Source organism: Bemisia tabaci, chromosome 2, assembly GCF_918797505.1.
Source record: "Bemisia tabaci chromosome 2, PGI_BMITA_v3".
Taxonomy (NCBI): Eukaryota; Metazoa; Arthropoda; class Insecta; order Hemiptera; family Aleyrodidae; genus Bemisia; species Bemisia tabaci.
Window position 1 is genome coordinate 41248356 of NC_092794.1, and position 20674 is coordinate 41269029.

Genomic DNA, 20674 nt, shown 5'->3' on the forward strand with positions numbered 1-20674 from the left:
AAGCATCCCAAAGGAGGAGCGCTTTTTCACATCGGCTTCATTTTTTGACAGCACACTTAATCCTGTGCATGTGATGTCGCATACTCCAACGATTGAAGGCGTCCCGCTTGACAACTTTAAAGTCAGCAAATTATTGCTCTTACTTGGCCAAATAAAGGAAAAAAAGTTGATACCACTGATTTCCTTAAACTAGAGGGTATTTGAAAGATAACGGTTTCTGGAATTTTCATTATTCGCGTTTCCTCGAATTTGCCGCCATGTTGAATTTTCCGAAATTTTATTTTGAAACAGTGCCATCCAAACTTGTGACAACGTCAGTTGTTTTTCCTTGCCTTAAAGGGCAGTTTTCAAACTTTTGATTCCAGGTTTGTTTTTGTTTTTTCGGTAATTTGGAGCTCAACGGTGATTTTTTGAAAAGTGGTCAATTTAAAATTTTGACCGGCTGTAACTTTTGAACGAGTGAACCGATTTTAATTTTATTTGCGTCATTTTTCTTGTCTTTTTAAGTTCTTTTTAACCATGTCTAAAAAAATGGGGGTTGCTATTTGAATTTTGAAAGTTGCCCCCCCTTGGGGCCCCCCAGGGGAGTCCACCAAGAAAAACCCTCCATCGAAAAATTTCCCCCTCTGGATGATGAAGAATGCCACAAACCGCGACCTTCTATCTTTTTTTGTTCAAAAATTATACCCACTTTTCAGTTACTTTACGGACACCCGGTATATACCTATAATGTCTTGGCCAAGATATGAATTTTGGCCAATTTTGTTGGTTAAACTCCCAATGTGCGCGACACTGCGACGTACCCCATTAAGACGGAAAATATCTCTAGTCAGAATCGTGAAAATTGAATCCGTGTTCAACTACGCGCTGCACGCTTGGTTCGGCTCATTATGTTAAGCATTAAATGTTAAATTGTAGATGTGACAAGAATAGTTCTCTTTTTGTTGGAAAAAGAGTAAAAGAAGGGAATAAGCACAAACAACGGTGGGAGTAAGTATTGCGTGACGCACTTTTTCCTCCTTTTCTACCCCGATTGTAGATTTTTTCACATCTCCAACCTCTTCTTTCTAAGTATTTAAGTGTTGACCCCTTCCCAGCGAGTAAAAATTACATATCAGTGCCTACAATGCAGAACCACGTATCTTCGTTTGCGATGTCGCAGACTTCCCGTTAAACTTTACATTATGTTTGGAAAACTAGTTGTGGCGGCTAGCCACCACTCCTCCAACCAGCGCAGCGCAGCTCATTGGCTAATATGGACTAAGCCATGAGAGGTGCTCATCGAGTGATGGCCCTAAACAGGGCCGTTGGAAAAGGGCAAGCCAGCCGGCTGCATGATGTCCGCTGGGTGCTGTGCGACGTGAGTCCCGTGTGACTGACGGGCGCGGAGTATGAGCTAGAGATGACGGTGTCGAGCTACCCTTTTCCAACGGCCCTCCTGTTTAGGGTCATCATTCGATGAGCACCTCTCATAGCTAGGTCCATATAGTTGAAACGAAATCTTGAAAAATTATTGATTTTTCTTCCCTGCGTGTCAATACTCAGCATGAATTTTAGGTTATAGAGTTGCTTTTTAAAAGAAGGAAATATGGGAGCAGAAATTTTGAAACTTCGCAATTGAGACAAATACTGCCGTGCTGAGGAAAAACGCCGCGTGGGTTCTCAGGTGTTGCCGCATTTCCTTCAATTATAAAAACTAATTACCCGGTAAAATTGTGATTACCTATTTTTCTTTACATTTTTTAAACAATTTCAATGGCAATTGAATCTAAGAAAGTATCTAAAAATTTCGAGAAAAGCTACATAAGATTCTTGAATAATACATGTTTTATTTGGAGAAAGACACTGCAAATGCTCATACGGCGTTCTTCCTTAGTACGACAGCGTGGTTTTAAAATTTAGCAATTGATACGATGATTATGAGCGTTTTTTCCCCACCTAGTTCGGTAGTGAGCTCACTGAAAAAGAAGTTACGGGCTATATGTATAGACATACCGCCCATTCCGGGCTCAGACGTCGAAGATGCCGGGTGCCAGCGCCGTAGCTTCGACTGCTCCTGGTGCTACGCCTGGAACTTTCCGCCTCGGAGCCCGGAACACGGACGGTATGTCTATATACAGGGTTATCCAAAAGTCACTGACCACCACTGTAACTTTTTTCCAAATTGAGATAGAAGTTTGAAACTTTGGGAATATTCCTCGGTCTAAAGTAGCAACTTTTTGGTCCCTCCAATATTTTGGGGGGCGGGGGCTAACTTTTTTTTTCAAATGACAACCCCCCCCTTTGTGATACCTCATTCGAAAGATAATAAAAAAAGAAAATTTTTGGCGCAAACCGCAGGTCAAAATGTTCATTTTTGACAAAATGGCGGCCGGTCAAAGTTCAAAATGGCGGAAATGTGGCATCTCCGTTGTTTATTGACGGATTGGTGTGAAACTCCGAATCCTAGGGTTTTTCGAGATGAGAAAAACGATTCTGGCATTGGTTTTCCAGAAAAGTCAGTCCTTTTCAAAATAGCGGCGGTCAAAATGGCGGCCTAGAGCAGGAAGTGGATATATAGGCTGCATATCGTTGGATTTGCATGAAAATTGGTATCTGAGGGTATTTCGGCACGAGAAGAACGAATCTTTCATTGGATATCTGAAATTTTGACAAACTTCAAAATGGCGGCGGAAACATGGCGGGAAATCAGTTTTACGGCTGTTTACCGATGGATTTGCATGAAATTCGATATCCTGGCGGTTTTTGGCTGGTTAAAAAGGAATCTTTCATTAGATTCTTGAAATATCAAATAATTTCATGCTGTTCTGTTTGATCAGACGAAAGTGAGATGGACAACAGAAGGGACGGAATCATAGACGATGACGTAGATAAAGACGAGCGGCGGAAAAGACCGCGGACTGCTTTCACAGCATCTCAAATCAAGACGCTTGAGGCCGAATTTCAGAGGAACAAATACCTCTCCGTCGCTAAAAGGTCCTTCCTCTCCAAGACACTCCAGCTCACTGAGACACAGGTTTGTATTATGCACAAGATCCACACAGTGATCCATCCGCGCTTGAGTCGCGCGTTATTCTAGCGTTTCGCGTAGTTGCGTGGCGTGCTTCGCGATAAAATGATTGATCTGCAATTTAAACCTATAGACAAGGACCGATGAACAGGGTGTTCGCTACGAACACCTTAATAATCGATTCTTTACAATGGTTTCAAATGGGTAATATCGATAATCGATCATTTACGCATCGCCTCTGGATCGAAAACGTTTCTCCCTTTTTGATCTCAATACGACCCTCCTGACATTTTTCCATCAAATGTCACCCTTCTTTAAGTGAATAACTTAATCTCCAACATCTGCTTTTAGAAAGTTTGGGCTCATACAGTGCATACTCATTTTGTATTATTCTTGACCTGGTTTTGATTTTTTTTTGTTGATTTAACAATTAAATTGTTAAATACAGTATCAGAAATATCAACAATGAAGTTATACCTTCCGAAATGAGTGCATTACCATTTTGGTGCGGCCACACGGCCAGGCTTAAAGAAGACACATTCCCCGCTTTTACGATATACTAGGCAACCCTCGATTTTCCTTAACTAGGGGGCCACGCGGCCCAACCCCCTGAAGGCGCCCCTAGAACTTAAAAAGAGGGGGGTCTAGAGGACTTCTCCAGCTGCAGGGGGGAGGGTTGGAGCCCCGACCGCCCTTCCGGAAAGTTTTGGAAAATTTGAACGTCTCGAGAGCAATTTTAAGCCATTCTCTATGACAAATTACGAGGGTCATCCAAAGAGTAAGGTTCTTTACCTTGTATCTTCCAAAGGAAAGAAGTTAAATCAAATCGGTAAAAAGACACATACTAGGCAAAAGTACTCTAAGCTTTAAAACAAGCCCAAGCTTTTGAAAATTGGTCGAGGAATTCGCGAGAAAACTCAATTTTACTGAGACATCCTCCTGTCGCCGCGTGCCCGCACCTCAGCGGCCAGGATGCGCGGAGAGTCGATTACTTCAGACTCGGGTATTCGCCTGTAAACATCACATCAAAAAGGAATGTCAAAATTTTCATTGAGTAGGTCTTACCCTACTTTTTGACGTAGTCTCCACGTCTTCTTTGACATTTCTGGTATAATTACAGCAGCTGCTTGATGCCTTCCGCGTAGAAGCTCTCGACTTGGCTCCGAAATCAGTCATTGGCAGCGATCTGTACCTCTAAATCGGTTGGCAATCGCCTTCATCGTGGAAGTTTTTCCGATCGGAAACAGATGGAAGTTACATAAGACTAAATCAAGAGAGTATGGAGGATTGGGGAATAATTTCCCGGCTCAAAGCAACTGATTTGGAAGTGCAGATCGCTGTCAATGACATGTTTTCGGAGGCAAGGTGAGAGCTTCTACGCGGAAGGCATCAAGAAGCTGCTGTAATGATACCAGAAATTTCAAAAAAGACTTAGTGACTACGTCAAGAAGTAGGGTAAGACCTACTCAATGAAAACTTTTAAATTCCTTTTTGATGTAATATTTACAGGCGAATACCGGAGTCTGATGTAATCGACTCTCCGCTCATCCTAGCCCCGGAGGTGGGCACGCGGCGACAGGAGGTTGTCTCAGTAAAATTGAGTTTCCTCGCGAATCATTTGACCGATTTTCAAAAACTTGAGTTTCCTAAGGCTTAGAGTATGCCTAATATGTGTCTTCTTACCGATTTGATTTATCTCCTTTCGTTTGGAAGATACAAGGTAAGGAACCTAACTTCTTGGATGACCATCGTATAGAGTTCTTTGCAATACGTCTTTCCGTGCAAATAAAATGCAACCCTTATACACTTTCCGGAAAAGGTGAAATTATGTTTAGATTGACAATCCTTTTAGCGAATTTCCGCTCATTTTACCATTTGATTTTTCAGATAAAAATATGGTTTCAAAATAGAAGGACAAAATGGAAGAGAAAGTACACCAATGATCTAGAGATATTAGCACAGCAATACTACAATTCCTTGGGAATGCCTGCTCCTCGACCAATATTTTTTGGAGACAGACTTTGGTAAGAGTACGTACCGCTTATTTTTATTTGCGCGTATACGTAGTATACCGCCTTTGCGATCGTTTCGAACCCTGCTCGATACAATAACCGAGTCCCTTAGTTCCTTACAGAAAAGTGACTACCGCGAACTTCTGAGATTTTCCAAAGCATGTAAAAAGTTTATTTATCCGTCAATAATTATGATTTAAAGTTGTTTCTCATTCTGGGGCTTTCTAGTTTATGTGTAGTGAATACCAAGAGTCTAAGTTACTTGTTTTTTTTTTAAAAAAGCCTAAGAATACGCAGCGCTGATTTAAAATATGCATATATAAGCAGAATCAAGCGAACTGATTCGAGGATGGCTGACCAATTCGGCAATCTTCGAATGAGAATTTCACTGATCCGTTTCGTCCATAACGTTGCTTTGACAGATCTCCACACCCCTGTTATGCTTTTCAAAATTTGGTAGCACTGCTCCATTAGCCAGGGCAGCGTAAGTGCAATCTGTGATGAGCCTCGAGACTCATTAGACCATTTGCTAAACGTGGCTCATACAGGAATCCACCTACCCCTCTGTTCCCCACGCTCCTGATCAATGCGTCGGCGTCACGAAGAACAATGGGCCTTGGGCCGCCTTGCCTCCACCTCAAATACCTCAATTACTTACGCTGGATTAACCATTTCACCGTCACGCTAGGATTCATCCAATTTTCAAAAAAAAAATGTTTCGCGTGTATTTAGCAATTTTTTCTTTACTCTCCGTCAAAACACAGATAAAAAGAGACCTCATTCATAAAAATCGGCCGAATAGAAGAGGAGTTACAGCATTCGAAATCCGAAGAAATCAACAAAACTTCTCCGTACAGAAAATAAAATAAAGGGGAAAAAAAGAAATGTATAAATTACAATTAAATATAATTGACCTCAGAATTTGACAAGCAATTCAATCATATACCTAACGGAGAAAAAACTGGGAGAAATTACAAAAAATTCGCCTCTTGCAAGGGGCTTCTTTGTAAGAATTTTGACCTGAAGACAAGGGTCGAATAACAGCAACACTCCATACAATACACGGTGTGCCTGGACGAGTTAATCATTTTTTATTCGTCCAAATCGAACAATCTTTATATTTTTGACTACAGTGTCTCTTGATTCGTTTAAGCCAAAAAAAAAGAAAAAAAAAAATCCGTCGAGATTTTGGATTGTAAAGGGGCTTTAAAAGCATTCTGGGGCTTTAATATCTAAATCACCGGTAGTAAATCCCCTCATATTATTAAAAAGAAATTGACTCCAAAGTTTAATGCCTTAGTTTCTTGAATACGATTATTTTAAAGCACTTAAACATTTATACCGCCAATTTTAGCCATGGGGTGATTTCCTAAGAGCCGATAATATCACGAATTTCTCATAGAACTCATTCATCAGTGGCTTGCTTTTTTGGCAGCCGATTTGGCCATCAAACTGGGGTTTAAATGGAAGCTGATAATAGGTAACCCAAAGCTCTGAGAAAAATTTTGAGATGAGTATAAGAACGGTTTGTTGTAAGTAACGAGGAGAGGCGGGCAAAGCGGCTAAAATCCGATCTAATTTTTACAGTTTTTTTGTTGAATTAATGTTGCCGCGGGCTTCAGACTGTGTGCACACATAGTCTCTGTTCAGCATATCGATACGTAGGTATTTACACACGTAGAATCTAATTTTCACGTCAGGTAGTCTACATATTTCGATTTTTTCGATTTTATATGGAAATTAAAAGGATGGTTTTTCGGGATTGAAATTTTTATTGTTTTATGATAAATAAATGCACCCAAAATGACTATAGCATATTGATGTTTACATATTTGCACTCACGAAATTGGTTGGTAAATTCAACGAGTGGGTGCATCGACCTGGTATATCAAGTTTCTGCAATTTTTTACGGCAAATAAGTAGATTTTCGGGATGTAGATTGCTTACTTTCAATTCATGAATGAATAAAGCAACGACATGGTTGAACTTCTTTGCATGGAAAGACGTTTAAAATAACAAAATCAAGACTTATTTAATGTAATTGCATTTATATCGAGTCAATTTCTTTTCAATAATATAACGGGATTTATAATACCGGTGATTTGGGTATTTTAGCCCCAAAATACCTTTAAATAGACTTTATCTTCTAGGAGTTTGACAGAATTTTTCCTTTCTTCGTCTTAATAATTCCGTAGCAGGTGTTGGATCGTGAATTCTCTTGTTGTGCTGCTTGCCTATTTTGAAATCTCTGTAAATGAAAACTAAAGGGGTTGATATGTGCGAGTTAATGACGCGCCTTATCAACACATTGTGTTGGAGTTCACTGCTTGTTTTTTTATTTTCATTCTTAAAGATTGGTACATTAGCCTGAACAGAGACGCTCAATACAAGGCGACTAAGAACAAGTTACAAAACAGATGAATATTACAAACTAGCAGGAAGCCCGTGCTACGCACAGGAAAACCCCCACAATCAGCTATCAGAGTGATTAGTGATCATTTACAAAATTGTGTTTCTAGATTTGTAGTTACTTTTTCAAAATTGGCGAGTCGCACTACTTTGGTACACATGCTGAAATTAGTGGTATTAATTAAAGGATTTTTCTTGTAATAGATATTTGCACGTAGTATTACATCATTATTCAACGGTCAACGTTAAAAACCAAAAAATATTGGTGAAGTTCACGAGCGCCGGTACTTGCCAAGTGATAATATCCGCTCACTGGTCTGTGAAGCATACTGTTGATACGTTTATATCATCCTCTCTTGTTAAACTTTATTAGTAAAGTTTTCATGTCGCATTGTTTTTTAAAAGAAACTATGAATTTGGTCCAGCTATATGTTCTCCTCTTCTTACAATTTATGGAATATTTTAGGGGGTGGAGGAGAAGCTATTAAGCATTATGTGTATAATTAAATAGGGGGGTGTGTTGGGTTACATAGTTGTGTTATATGGGAAAGGGGGTTCAAAATTATCAATGAATTGAGTTCCCTATCTTCTATACTATAAGCTCCGAGACCTCCTAATTTTGCGAAACTGGTGACGCTTAGTTCCAGCGTTCTACCGAGCCGATTTTTATGATTTTTGCGGCTATCGACGGGCAATTGTCTCTAGATAAGCCAACTCTTTTCAGATTTTCAAAATATGGCCCAGGTTTTTTTTATATTAAATGGTAAAGTTGCGAATTCTCCCATTTAAACAATGTAAATTTATTTTTTTTGTCATAGTTCGTTTGAGCGTTCTACCGGGCCGATTTCCAAATTTTTTGCGGTAATTGACGGGTAATTGGCCCTAGATGAGCCGGCTCTTTTCAGATTTTGGAAATAGGACCCAGGTTTTTTTACAATCACGTTATAAAAGTGAGTGAATTTTCAGAATGCTCCGAGACTGCTGCCGCTATGCGCAGGAGGATGCGCAGTGGTCGAGGAGGTTGCGCAGTAGCTGTGTAGCCTGCGCATCAGCTCTACACTTATCTACACAAGATTAGCTCCTAACCTCCTCAAGACGAGCGGTGGCCAAGTCGTCAAAGACGTAGGAAGCGTCCACCTAGATCAAGGTGTGGGTTCGATCCCCGTCTCCCGATATACTTAATTATTACCTGATTAAAATTGTTCGTTGTTTTCCTGCAATATTTCATCAAGCAGTCATTCCAAAACGCGTCCGTTAGACTTCAAAATAAATTTTTGTTTCTTTATTCATCAAAACCAAAAATTATTTCATTCTGAAAGTAAAGTATACCTCATATCGTAATTTTTTAGGGGAAAAATAAAACTAACACCGATAGGAGAGTAAAAATAGGGCCGCGAAGCGGCCCATTGATGGCGCGGAGCGCCTTCAGGGGGTTGGGCCGCGTAGCGCCCCCTAGTTTCTAATGGCGATTCGAACTGTTTCTGCTTACGTGGTTATGATATTTTTCTCCGCGATATTTGCGATCCATGTTTAGAATAGGTCTGTTTTCAGAAAATCGTGTGCGCCGATCTAAAAATCCTAGGGAACCATATTTGTGATTCTTATGTTAAGTGAGGGGGGGGGGGCTGCGGAGTAGCCGAAGGGGCCTGTCTGCAACCTTCAATGATGAGATTTGCAATTTTCCTTGAAAGTTTTCCAATGTTGAACATTGAAATCACAAGTTTAATTCCTCAGGATTTTGTAATCAGCGCACACGATTTTTTGAAAACAGGGCTATTTTAAAGAGCTTCATGCAAAAACGGCTTTGTTCGCCCCCCCCCCCCCTTTGGAATTTCTTCAGACTTTGTCTATTGATTACTCATACTTGAGTGCTTCTTTTCCCAAATTTTCACTGTTACCTATTAAATCAGATTGAATGTTCAAACTGAGCAAAATGCATTATTTAGGACCCTTGAGGGTAGCTGAGTTCAGAAATTACAGATACCTCCAAAAAATTCAAGGTTTTAAAATTACAGCTCCGTAGCGCTATTTTAGAGGCCCCGGCCGCTCATTGGTCTTGTGCGGAGCTGTAATTTTAAAAACGTGAATTGTTTGGAAGTATCTGTAAGTTCTGAACTCAGCGACCCTCAAGAGTCCCTAATAATGCATTTTGCTCAGTTTGAATATTCAATCTGATTTAATAACCGTGAAATCCGACTTTTTTGCGCGCGAAAATCGGTCGGCGCGCGTTAAGTGGAAACTTCAATCGATCATAACTCCGGAACCGTTTGGTTCTCCAGCTTAATGGACCACTCGTTGGATGCGGAAAAATACGAACAATTTAAAAAACTGCTTTCGATTCAAATGAAAAATTGAGATCTTTGTAAAATTTTTGTTTGAAAGAAATTTTCTAGACCCAAAAACTGGAAAAAGACACATATGTTGACTTACAAACGTGATATCGGGATTTCGACATTTGGAATCTTAAAGTATGCAATTTTAGACGATTTTTCGTCCAAGCCGGACCTCGATATCTTTCTTCGTTCGAGAGATACCTAGGTTCACATGTTTTGACCTCCACCCCCCTAGCTCCCCCCCAAAATTTTTTGGGGGTCTGAAAATTTGGGGAAAGAAGCGCTCAAGTATGAGTAATCAATAGACAAAATCTAAAGAAATTCCAGAGGAGGGGCGAAAAAAGCCGGTTTCGCAGCAAGCTCTTTTGGTCGGGAATATTTCGACGAACAATATGAAGAAACTTTTTAGTTTGGGTCCGCCAAGCAGCCTGGGAGCGCCACCTCCGACGTTTTAATCAGACTGCATTTTGCAATTTGGACCTATAAATTCCAGCCCGGTTTAAAAACAACTTATGCGCCATTAGTTTCCCTCAGTGGCGTAACGGACTTCCGCTGGGCCCCCCCGCAAAATTTTTTCCAGCCCCCCCCCATGTCGATAAAATTCCAAAATTATCCCCCCCTCCCACCCCTTCCCATTTTTTGGTCCGAGGCATCTCAAATCACGGACTTGGACTGCCTCACCCCTCACCGTCCCAGATCCCGTACCCGATTATATGGGACCCCTAAAGGATCAAGGATCTAAAGGGTGGCGGGGGCCCAGCCCAGGCCCAAGGATTATTGGATCTCCCAAAGCCCGAAATACGAAAAGTGACAAAAAAAGAAAAACGATTTAGTAATCACTGAGTGGACATTGGAAGGCAGGGGCCCTCCAGCAAATAAAAAGTTCGGAACAGTCCGAAAGAAGTATGAAAAACCCCGAGCTAACAATAAAAATCGGAGGAAGAAGCCCCATCTCGGTAAGTAAATGCCCAAAGTTTGAAACCCAAGCTAAGGATCAAAGATAGAGAGAGAAAAAAAAAATTCCGGCGGCCGAGGGCCCCCTTGGCGCCTGGGCCCCCCTGCATAGCAGGGTCTGCGGGGGCGCCCGTTACGCCACTGGTTTCCCTATGCACATAAGTGTTTTTTCAGATAAGCCAGAGTTTATAGGTCTAAATTGCAAAATGCAGTCCAATTATGCCCTATAGCAGTTCCTTTCATCCGCAAAACATTTGTCTGAAAGCTACCGATCAAAAGTTAACGGGTGGGGTGGGGGAGGGAGCTGAAGTTTTACATGGCCCTGTATGGATCGTACTCGATAGTGGTTCGATGAATTGTTCGGTTCAAGCAATAGAACGTAACTTCAAACGAAAATTTTAGGATCTAAGTAGGAAAAGCTAGAAATGAGAATACCCCTGTCAATTTCACTTTTATATGCCATTTTATACTAATAAGAATTAATAACCCGTTCCCCCAGATTACTCAATTGACTTTCGAGGCTACGTCTACATGTTGAACCAATCGATATCGATACAATCTCACCTGTTTGATGTATCGAAAACGATCCATTCTTTAGATCGCAGCTGCGTTTTTGTGGCAATGTATTTACCCCCCCCCCCCCCCCCAAAAAAAAAGAAGCTCCGCCCGTCCAAAGCAGAGACGATCCAGATTTTCACAAGTCTAATAGGGTCGCCCGGCAACGGATGCACGAGTCGGCACTCGCAAAAATCTTAGGTAAAATTGGACGTATTTCTGTCAAACGGAACTAAGCGCCATCGAGGGAGGAAGGTAGAGGGGGGAGGGGGCTTGAATTGGCGGCGGGACCAGGCGTCGGGCTCACTCTGTGCTATATTTGCAATGCTTTTCCATGGCGCTTAGTTCCGTTTGATAGAACGCGATAACCGGCATTCTAAATTCCTCAAAAGAAACTCAATTTGGCGCTTAGTTCCGTTTAGCAGAAATACGTCTAATTAATCAGCTATCTTCCAGCGCGAGACGTGGAACTCGCTCCATCTCACTCGCATCCGTTGTCCTTACGGAAAAATCGACCCACGCGGACCGCGATATCCCGCGAGCCGGCGAGCGGATCACAAAATCCTCCCGTATCCGGCGCCTCGGGGTAGAGAGGGATCCCAGTGCGGAATCTCAGGGTCATCCCTAGTAGCAGAGTTATATAAAAACATTTGTTTTTAAAAGTATAAACCGTAAATAACCACAAGCTAAAGAATATTCATTGTTTATGTAATCGATGTAAAGTTTTTTAGTTAAAAGTTTACATTATTATGTAACCCTTAGTATAAAAGTTATATAACCAAATTCAAAGAGTGTATAAAATGAATTTTCATTATTCTTCCTGGCTGGTAGCGCACTCTAGTTATGAAGTGTGCAAGTTTTCATATGCGTTACTACCAGGTGGTGGATCATCGTAGAGTTGTGACTTACCTTAAATCCGCGGCGTCCTAGTCGGGATTAGAACCCACGCCTCGGGATGGAGTTGCAATCCGAAGTCCAGTACTTTACCACCAGACCAGCCAGGCTTGATATGGATGGGCCCCTAAATTCAATCTCTTAACTATCGCAGGCCTCTGAGTCCGTAATATGTTTGTTTATTGACGGATTCTTATGATATTTTACCAGACTTTATTATTTATCTATTTATTGTTTTTTATTTCATGATGTAATTTTTTCATTTTCATTTTTTTAAACTCTCTCTCATTTTTTTAGCTCTCTCTTTTTTTTAACTATCATGATTTTTAACTATCATTTTTTCTAACTCTCTCTATTTTTTTAACTCTCATTTTTTTAACTCTCTCTCTCTCTCTCTCTCTCCCTCTTTCCCCCTCTCTATTTTTTAACTTTATAATTGCGTCTTTTTCCAGTTTTAATTATTTGGGCCTTTTTCTAGTTTGAATTTATGTCGATGTATTTATGTTATTTATTTATTATTATTATCATTTCCTTTTTTCTTTTAAATTTTTATAATATTAATTTAAACATTTTAAAAAAAATCAAAATTTTCAAAATAATATTTAATAATATTTTTAAAATATTAACAAAAATAATTATGATATACTTTAAAAATATTATAAAATATTATTTTAAAAATTTTAATTTTTTATATTTTTAATATATTTTTAAAATGTTTTTAAAATATTCATTGATTGTATTTCAAAAGTACTTTTGAAAATATTTTAAAAATACATGAAAAACATTTTAAAAATATATTAAATTTCAATATTTTTAAAATATTTTTAAAATATTGCTGTCTAACTGGGCAGGGTTATGAGCCAGACACGCTACCAACTGAGGTAACAGGGCTCCTCGGATTAAGTGCCGAAATATCCCCTTTTAACTCGTCTCGGAGCCACTAGTACCTCTAATAATACCTATCCCACGCAGTCCGAGAGTCGAGGGTGTTCATTGAAATGAGATCATCATCATCATTCATGAAAATGAGATAGGTTTACGTTAAAGTCATTCAGGTCATTTATATAACAGTTATATTAAGCAAATTAAGCAAAAGGATACTATGCGTATAAAGAAAATTTATAAAAACCCTTCCTCAATTATATAAATTTTATATAAACGTTATCTTCTGAAAATATGAATAATTTTTTTAATGGGCATTTTATATAAAACTTATATACACGATATATAAACTTTAGTTAAAATGGTGCTTATATAACCGGTATCAATTCCTTATACGTTTGTTAGGAAGGGGAAAGTGAATCATGCTACTAGGAATACGACCTTCCGTTCACGAGATCCGCTGATACGTGAGTGAGTCGGTGAGTCAATCAACGTGAAGTCTGCTTCATTAGTATAGAATTAAACATTCTAGCAAGGTGTAGTAAGCGTTTTGTAAAAAGTGTTCTTTTAATATCTTAATAAACAAATTTGGCTACTTGGTTTTGACGAAGATCTCTTTTAACTACTAGGGGGCCCTGCCCCCTGACCGCTACGCGGCCGAACCCCCGGGAGGGCGCCTCGCGCCCTCAGGCCCGCTTCACGGGCCCTATACGCATATGTATCGGCAAAAATGTTCTTCCATTTTAATACACCATTTTGTGTTCGAGCTGTATCGATTTCAAAATTTTTGACGCAACACTCAGATTTGTAAATGATGAGGCATAGCTGGATGTACATAATTTTACAGTCCACTTACTGGAGAAATTTCCATTTATTATGTTATTTTTAAATACTTAATTTAAAAAAAAAATCTGATTTCGACAGTTAAGAGTTAATAATATTTGGTCAGTCCCGACGCGACGCAGCGCCTGCCTTTTCACTCTGTATCTACTGTAAATATTAATAGAAATTCAGCAATCAAGTATAAATTGACCAATGCCACAAATCGAAGCTGGAAGAATGCAGGAAAAATTGAGTTAAACCTTATACCGTGAACCTTGAACCCTGAGCGATGCACCGTTCCTCAACTCTTCGAATGAGGAGCCCTTCACGAGATTTTCCATTGTTTTATTGTTTATTCGAGTCACTCAGGTAGAATCCCACACCTTGACGTTTCCAGCGGAAACGACATATCTCTCACGCTGTTAACATTGGACTTAAGTGACGTGAGCTTTGAAAGCTCTACAACATTAAAAGTTCGGGGTTTCATAATTTTTTTCACATCTACATCTACTACTGATGACATACATGTAAAGATCATTCTTATCGGTCCGGCAGTTCGTCAGAAATAGTTCTTCCAAGATTTTGCTTGTAGCTGTATAATATAGAAGATCTAGGTAGGTAATTTGTTGAAAAACCTGACTCCCCTATACTACAAGCTATCCCCGTCCCAGTCAGTGTCAAAATTTCTTGTCCTTCTCACTAGAATGTTTCTTGTGTCCATGTCATAGTCATTTTTGCTTATCTCCTTATTTATATATCCCATTTTCATCGCTTCCTTGAGTGGGAAAAAAATGTACCGAGGGGAGACTGTCGTAACTCGGAGTTCAGGGAACAGCGTACTACAAGACCCAAGTCTATCTTTTTTTGCAATTTTTCGCAAAACCTTCTTTTGGGCTAATATGATATCACTTATATCTAAGGCATGTCCCGGCAGGTGAACGCCATAGTTCAAAATGGAGTAAATGTTGGTATAGTAATAATTCATTAGGGAGTCTCTGTCAACTCTACCGGCAAGTTTCCTGATGGCAAATCTTTTGGGTCGGATTAAGCGTCAGATTAACATTATAACTGGCTTTCTTTTTATTAATTTAGTCGGTTTATTCTCAAGAAGCACAGATTGCAATAAGTTTTAGCAATTGCATAGTAAAACAATTGCTATTCCACTGAAGGTTGTGTGCGTTGCCTAGCTCCTGTTTAAAGGGGCCCCACAAACGGAAGAGTGACATTCTCATTCGAAGAGTGCCGACTTGCTCAGCAATCCTCGAATCAGTTCGTTTGCTTCTGCTTATATATTCATATTTTAAATTAGCGCTGAGCATTCTTAGGTTTTTTTTTTTAAAAAACCAAGTAACGTAGAGTCTTGGTATTCATTACACATAAACTAGAAAGCCCCAGAATGAGAAACAACTTTAAATCCTAATTATTGACGGATTGGTAAACTTTTTACACGCTTTGGGAAATCTCAGAAGTTCGCGGTAGTCACTTTCCGGTAAGGAACTAAGGGACTCGGTTATTGTATCGAGTGGGGGGTCGAAACGATCGCAAAGGCAATATACTACGTATACGCGCCAAAAAAACCTTAGTCTGCTTGTTAAATAGCACAGTAAACGTCATAGACGGTAACAGTCTCTGCGTTATGAAAACATGGCAACCGCAATGTCGACATTTTGGCTCAGCTGCTGCACGTCTTTTACCTTTGGCGGAGAAGGAATACTGCTAGATTAAGAGTCCTGTCAAGACCGTTTCAAAGTGCGATTTGATTCACGTATACTCTGTCTTTTCATGTGAGCTAGATTCGTTTGCAGTCACAACCAATGCTAAATAAACACCTTCGCACCTTAATTAAAGACCGATTTCAGTAATTTTTGTCGCACGAACCGTGTCTGACGTGAACCTTTGAAGAGAAACGTGTAGGTAATAGAGTGCTTTTTGTACCATGTTTAGGGGTATATTACAATAAGCCAAATCTATGATCCGTAAAATGTGGTTGGTTGTAATCTTTTTAATTTGGGTTAGTCTTTAATTTGATAAAGTCTGACATTAAGTAAGGGTTACGTGTTTGTTTAGGAAAGGCCTGGAAAAGCGTTATGCACCGTTACAGGGGGTAAGAGTGTGTTAGGTGAAACCCTTAAGTTCATTGTTATGTGTCTATCATATATGAATGACCGCATATGGACGTGAGATTAGACAAACAATTGTAAACTTTATAGCGCAACGGTACTGACCGGACCGGTAACTGATAAACGGTAAATGCGCGGGAACCCAAATTCGGACTCAAACATCATACGATATACGAGTATATACGATTAAAAATGTTTTAATAAGTTGATGCAATTCAATAGGAAGTCATCATGTCTGCAACAAATTCACCGACAGAGATCATCGGACCATCATGAGGGGAAGATACCACTATTAGACCACGTTGGAACTTGTGTTTCGATATCCTTCACTAAAAATTGAAGGCAAGCTGAAATGACGTTTAAGTTACCTCCGCCCATCTGGCAGGAAACTTTTTATTTTTTATAGGCCTCCAGCAGAGTGATTATATCATGTTACGATGATACCACTACTTGACCACATAGGGGCTTGGCTCGTGTTGCCTACCATTAAAATAGAAGGCGAAGTTTCAATATATTTTTGACATTCCTAAAACCGTAAAAATGAGCTCATTGGGATTTTTTTTTGACATTACCATGTAAAGCTATTACAATCGTTTGCCGAAATGTTTTACCTTGCCAGCTTCCGTTTGGACAAATCCGGTTACTTTTACGAATTTCGATTTGAAATTTTACATTCATTTTAACAACCAGGGCTGAGTTTATTTTAATCTGTCGAAACCAGCTCGCATTTTGATTTTGGATTTCAATAGAGCGCATTTATATTTTTGTCAAAAAATAGCACCGTTGCGCGTTTTTCCGTCCGCGTAAAAAAAATTACTTTCCTCTTATTTAAGAAAGACCCTAAAATATAATGTTTAAAGAACAATCCCTAGTCAGACTGTGTGTCAATAAAATTTAATTTTTAGTGTTTCAAGAAGTAGCATTTATTCTGGAAATGTAAGTGTTAAATTCGAATGTTTTCATCCTGTAACTCAAAAGTTTTGTTTACATTTTAAGCTGGAACCGAGGTGCATTCATTTCTGTTTATTTGAGACACGGGAATTTATCATGCATATTCTTTTTAATGTACCAACGTGACGTCAGCAAATGATTGAAACGGTTGATTACTGTCATGCACTTTAGGACTTTTTTGTTTAAATTTTTCCATTTTCTTTGTTTAATGAATGTCCCGTGCTTTTTTAAAATTGAAATTTGTTTAATTATAATTATTGTTTATTTATTCCGTCAGCTGAGCTCAAAATTAGCCAAAGAGTTATATTTATTTTTCTGCTTGGAGACAGAACCATTACCAAGTGGATTGCCAATCACTCCAATCAAAAAAATAAATAAATAAATTCAAAAGAAATAAAGGTTTTTGACTGGTATGTTAAAGGAACTCAGAAAACATAAAAAACACGTAAAATGATAAGATAAGTGTTCAAACATGGTAATGCGACACTAGGCCCTGGTAAAAATGGCAAGTGTTAGGTCGGTGAATTTTCAACTGAGGTCAGTGCAATTTACTCTGAGGTCAGTTCAGTTTTCTCTGACGTAAGTGTTAAGCACTTATCCAAGAAGTTAGCACTGAGGTAAGAGGCACTGACGTTGGGAGAAAGACTTACCTAAGTGCAGAGATATCTCTGAGGTAAGCGGGACTGAGGTCAGGACTTGGTTCAGAGGGTAAGTCTTTGAAATCAGTCTTAATCGAACCGCATTCACTCCCAAAAATTAGAGATGGCTCCCCTTTCCCCACCCTATTTCATTTTCGTGGGAGAATATTTCCTCGGGACACGGGGACCACAAACTTTATCCTACAGAGCGGCATATTTTTTAGAAGGGGGGATTTTTTAAGAGGGATGGAAAATTTGTTTAGGTAGCCAAACTTTTGAATAATTCGTTTTACCTTCTTCGTTTATGATGGCACTTAAATAATTAAAACACAAAAAAGTCAGATCAGTAAAAATATTATCACCGCTATAATATGTATTTAGATGTATTTATTTAAGCATTATTATTCTTTTAACTTAACAGCTCTTTTTAAAAAAATATTGTTTTAAATTTGGTTTTATTTTCCTGTTTTAACTCTTTTTAAAATTTCAGTCTTAATTTTTTTTAAAATTTTCCTAATTTATTTTTAATCCTTTTCTAACTTTTTCACTCCTTTATTTTCAATTTTTGTATCCGTTCTCCACTGAAAATTGTGATAATTGCTTGTGATTGAAAACTCACAGCAGCCCTCCCTGGTCGTCAAATAGTGAAGTAACTGCAAGTCATTACTTTATAGTCAATTAAAGTACCTGGTGCATCGATAATTAACTAAATTTTAGTCTCTACAGCACATCTGGGAGTTTCCACTCCGCTTACGCCGGAGACATTTAGGTCAGTGCCACTTACATCAGAGGCGCTTGCCTTTTGAACGGACCTAACACTCACGTAGCAGATCAGCGCCCGGCAGCACTGACATCAGTGTTTAGGTCTGCTCCAAAGGCAAAAGCTACTGATCTGAGCACTTGCCATTTTTACGAGAGGGGTGTTTTAAAAAATCGAATGTCTGAAATATTGATGGGACCCTCCGACCCTGAATTATCGGTTCTAAATGACAAAAAACTGAATCCTGAGAAATTTTAGGCTGATTCGATGATAATAAGAGGTCGCGCCAGCTTCAGCGAGGTTTCGATAGTTAACTATTATTATAATTATTTTATAACCATCGAATGTAGGAGAGATGCACAGGATTTCGCATCTGTGCCATTTCTGGCTGGTCAAAAAATTTGAAAAAATGGTTTTTGTACTTCTAATGGATATTTTAACAAATGACCAAATTATATATAAAAAAAAAAAAAAAAAAAAAAAAAAAAAAAAAAAAAAAAAAAAAAATCAGGGACGGTCAAGCATCAGTGCCTGGACGATTTCGTGCGGAATGACCCATTAGCGAATTTAGTTTGAAAACTCGTATATCCCAAGTAGCAAGGATACCTATAGATGGACATAAAATCGTAGGAATGTTGCTATATTATATTTGCCATGCGTATTGCCTACTCCCTCATTTGAAGGCGCGGAAATTATTGCTATATTGTTGCTATGATGTAGCAATAAATTCCGATTATTGGTTGTGTCACCTGTTGCCAATCTGCTAATTGCAAGGCGCAAAAATTATCGCAATAATCTTGCTATTAAGTATGATGAAAAACTCCCGCGTGTTCCTTTCCGTAACATGTTTTCAAATCTGAAGCATGAATGCAGGAATGTATCGCAACAATTTGATGAAACAACCATTTTTCCTCAATTTAGTCTTCTCGAAATAGCTCAAACTCGATAAATCTGAAACTTTAAAAATTTCAATACTTTTTTAAAAGGTTTGAATTTCCAGTCAATCAAAATAAATATCGTCTATGCTTTTGACCAAGTTCCGGGAAATTTAATTTTACTTCTTTTCATGCCTTTCTTTCCTCCTTTTATTTCGTTTCTGTTTTTGTTACTTTTAATTCTTTGAATTTTTTATTTCATGCAAATGCGCCGGTAAGGGTTTCGTTTCATGTCGGAGCTACATATTATATAATGTGTGAAAAGGGAGGCACCCGACAGGTATCTTGGCTAGCTCAAACGGTAAAGGCGGCGCACGGCAGTAATCGGAAGGTTGCGCGTTCTAATCCCGCCTCGGACAGAATAATTTAAAGGGTGCTGGATGATTGAATCATGAATTTCCTGTCAATTCCGGCAAGATCGGATTTTCGAATGGATTCTGCAACGTTGTAAAAATGAGGGTAGACTGATAAATTCCTCAATTTTCCTCAAACCATTTGGCACCGCCACAAATAGCAATGACATTGCTATTAAGTATAGATTTTTTTTATCGATCTGACCTGACGAAATCGGGAAAAATCGTCCAAATGTTGACTGAGAATTGCTACTTTATAGCTATATTATTGCAATATTTTTTACAACTTTATACCTATAAATTGATACATTATATCAATTTTTACGTTGAAAAATGCTACTTGGGATAAATCATACTCAGTTGTCGGCATTCCTACGTACTTTATGCAGGTGTAAACGCCCGTCACCCTTCTTTTTTACGAAACATTTATTTTTGGTGTCAAAATTTCGCTTTATTGAAGGCTTGTTTCGATATATCAAAATTTCTTGAGTTATACGCTTTCGATAATAATTTATGCTTGATGAAAAAATTGTGTCTCTGATGGCACCTCCAGCGATCCGAATAAGAAAAAAACCTGATTTTTTTCGGCAATTTAACGATGCAAATATTCGGAGGGCTTTAGCGCCATTTTCCAGTTGGAATTACGGCTGCGGACGATTTTTTCCTTAATCTGCATGCATTTTGACCAATTTTTCCTTATTCGGATTGTTCAGCGCTAACGTTGAGAATTTTGCGCACCCCTACGCCACAGTGGGCTCGATAGTTAGAAAATTCAATATTTCAAGAAGAAAACAGCAATTTAACGCAGACTAAAAGGGATGCTTACAAGCGATATAAAACTGATTCAGGTACCTTTAAGCAGAAAAACGTGTAACTATTACAAGTGTTACATAGAAAAAGTATTAATTGCCATCCTTATCCCGGGAAATTTTTTGTCAGCACATAAAAGGGGTCGATCAAAAAATAACTAAAAATAGCTACCATTAAGGGAGACGTGTATCTGGCGCGACCTCTTCTTCGATTTCATCAAAATTTTACCAAGACAG

The 20674-nt window shown here is 38.8% G+C and overlaps 1 protein-coding gene across 1 annotated transcript in view; it reads left to right on the plus strand.

The window, feature by feature from the left end:
• Positions 1-20674, plus strand: part of LOC109036705 (homeobox protein HMX3) — a 77143-nt gene that overhangs the window by 20714 nt on the left and 35755 nt on the right. The window contains exons 2-3 of the mRNA XM_019051059.2: positions 2820-3016; positions 4898-5034. Of these exons, the coding sequence (XP_018906604.2) occupies positions 2820-3016; positions 4898-5034 (334 nt within the window). The remainder of the gene's footprint in view (positions 1-2819; positions 3017-4897; positions 5035-20674) is intronic.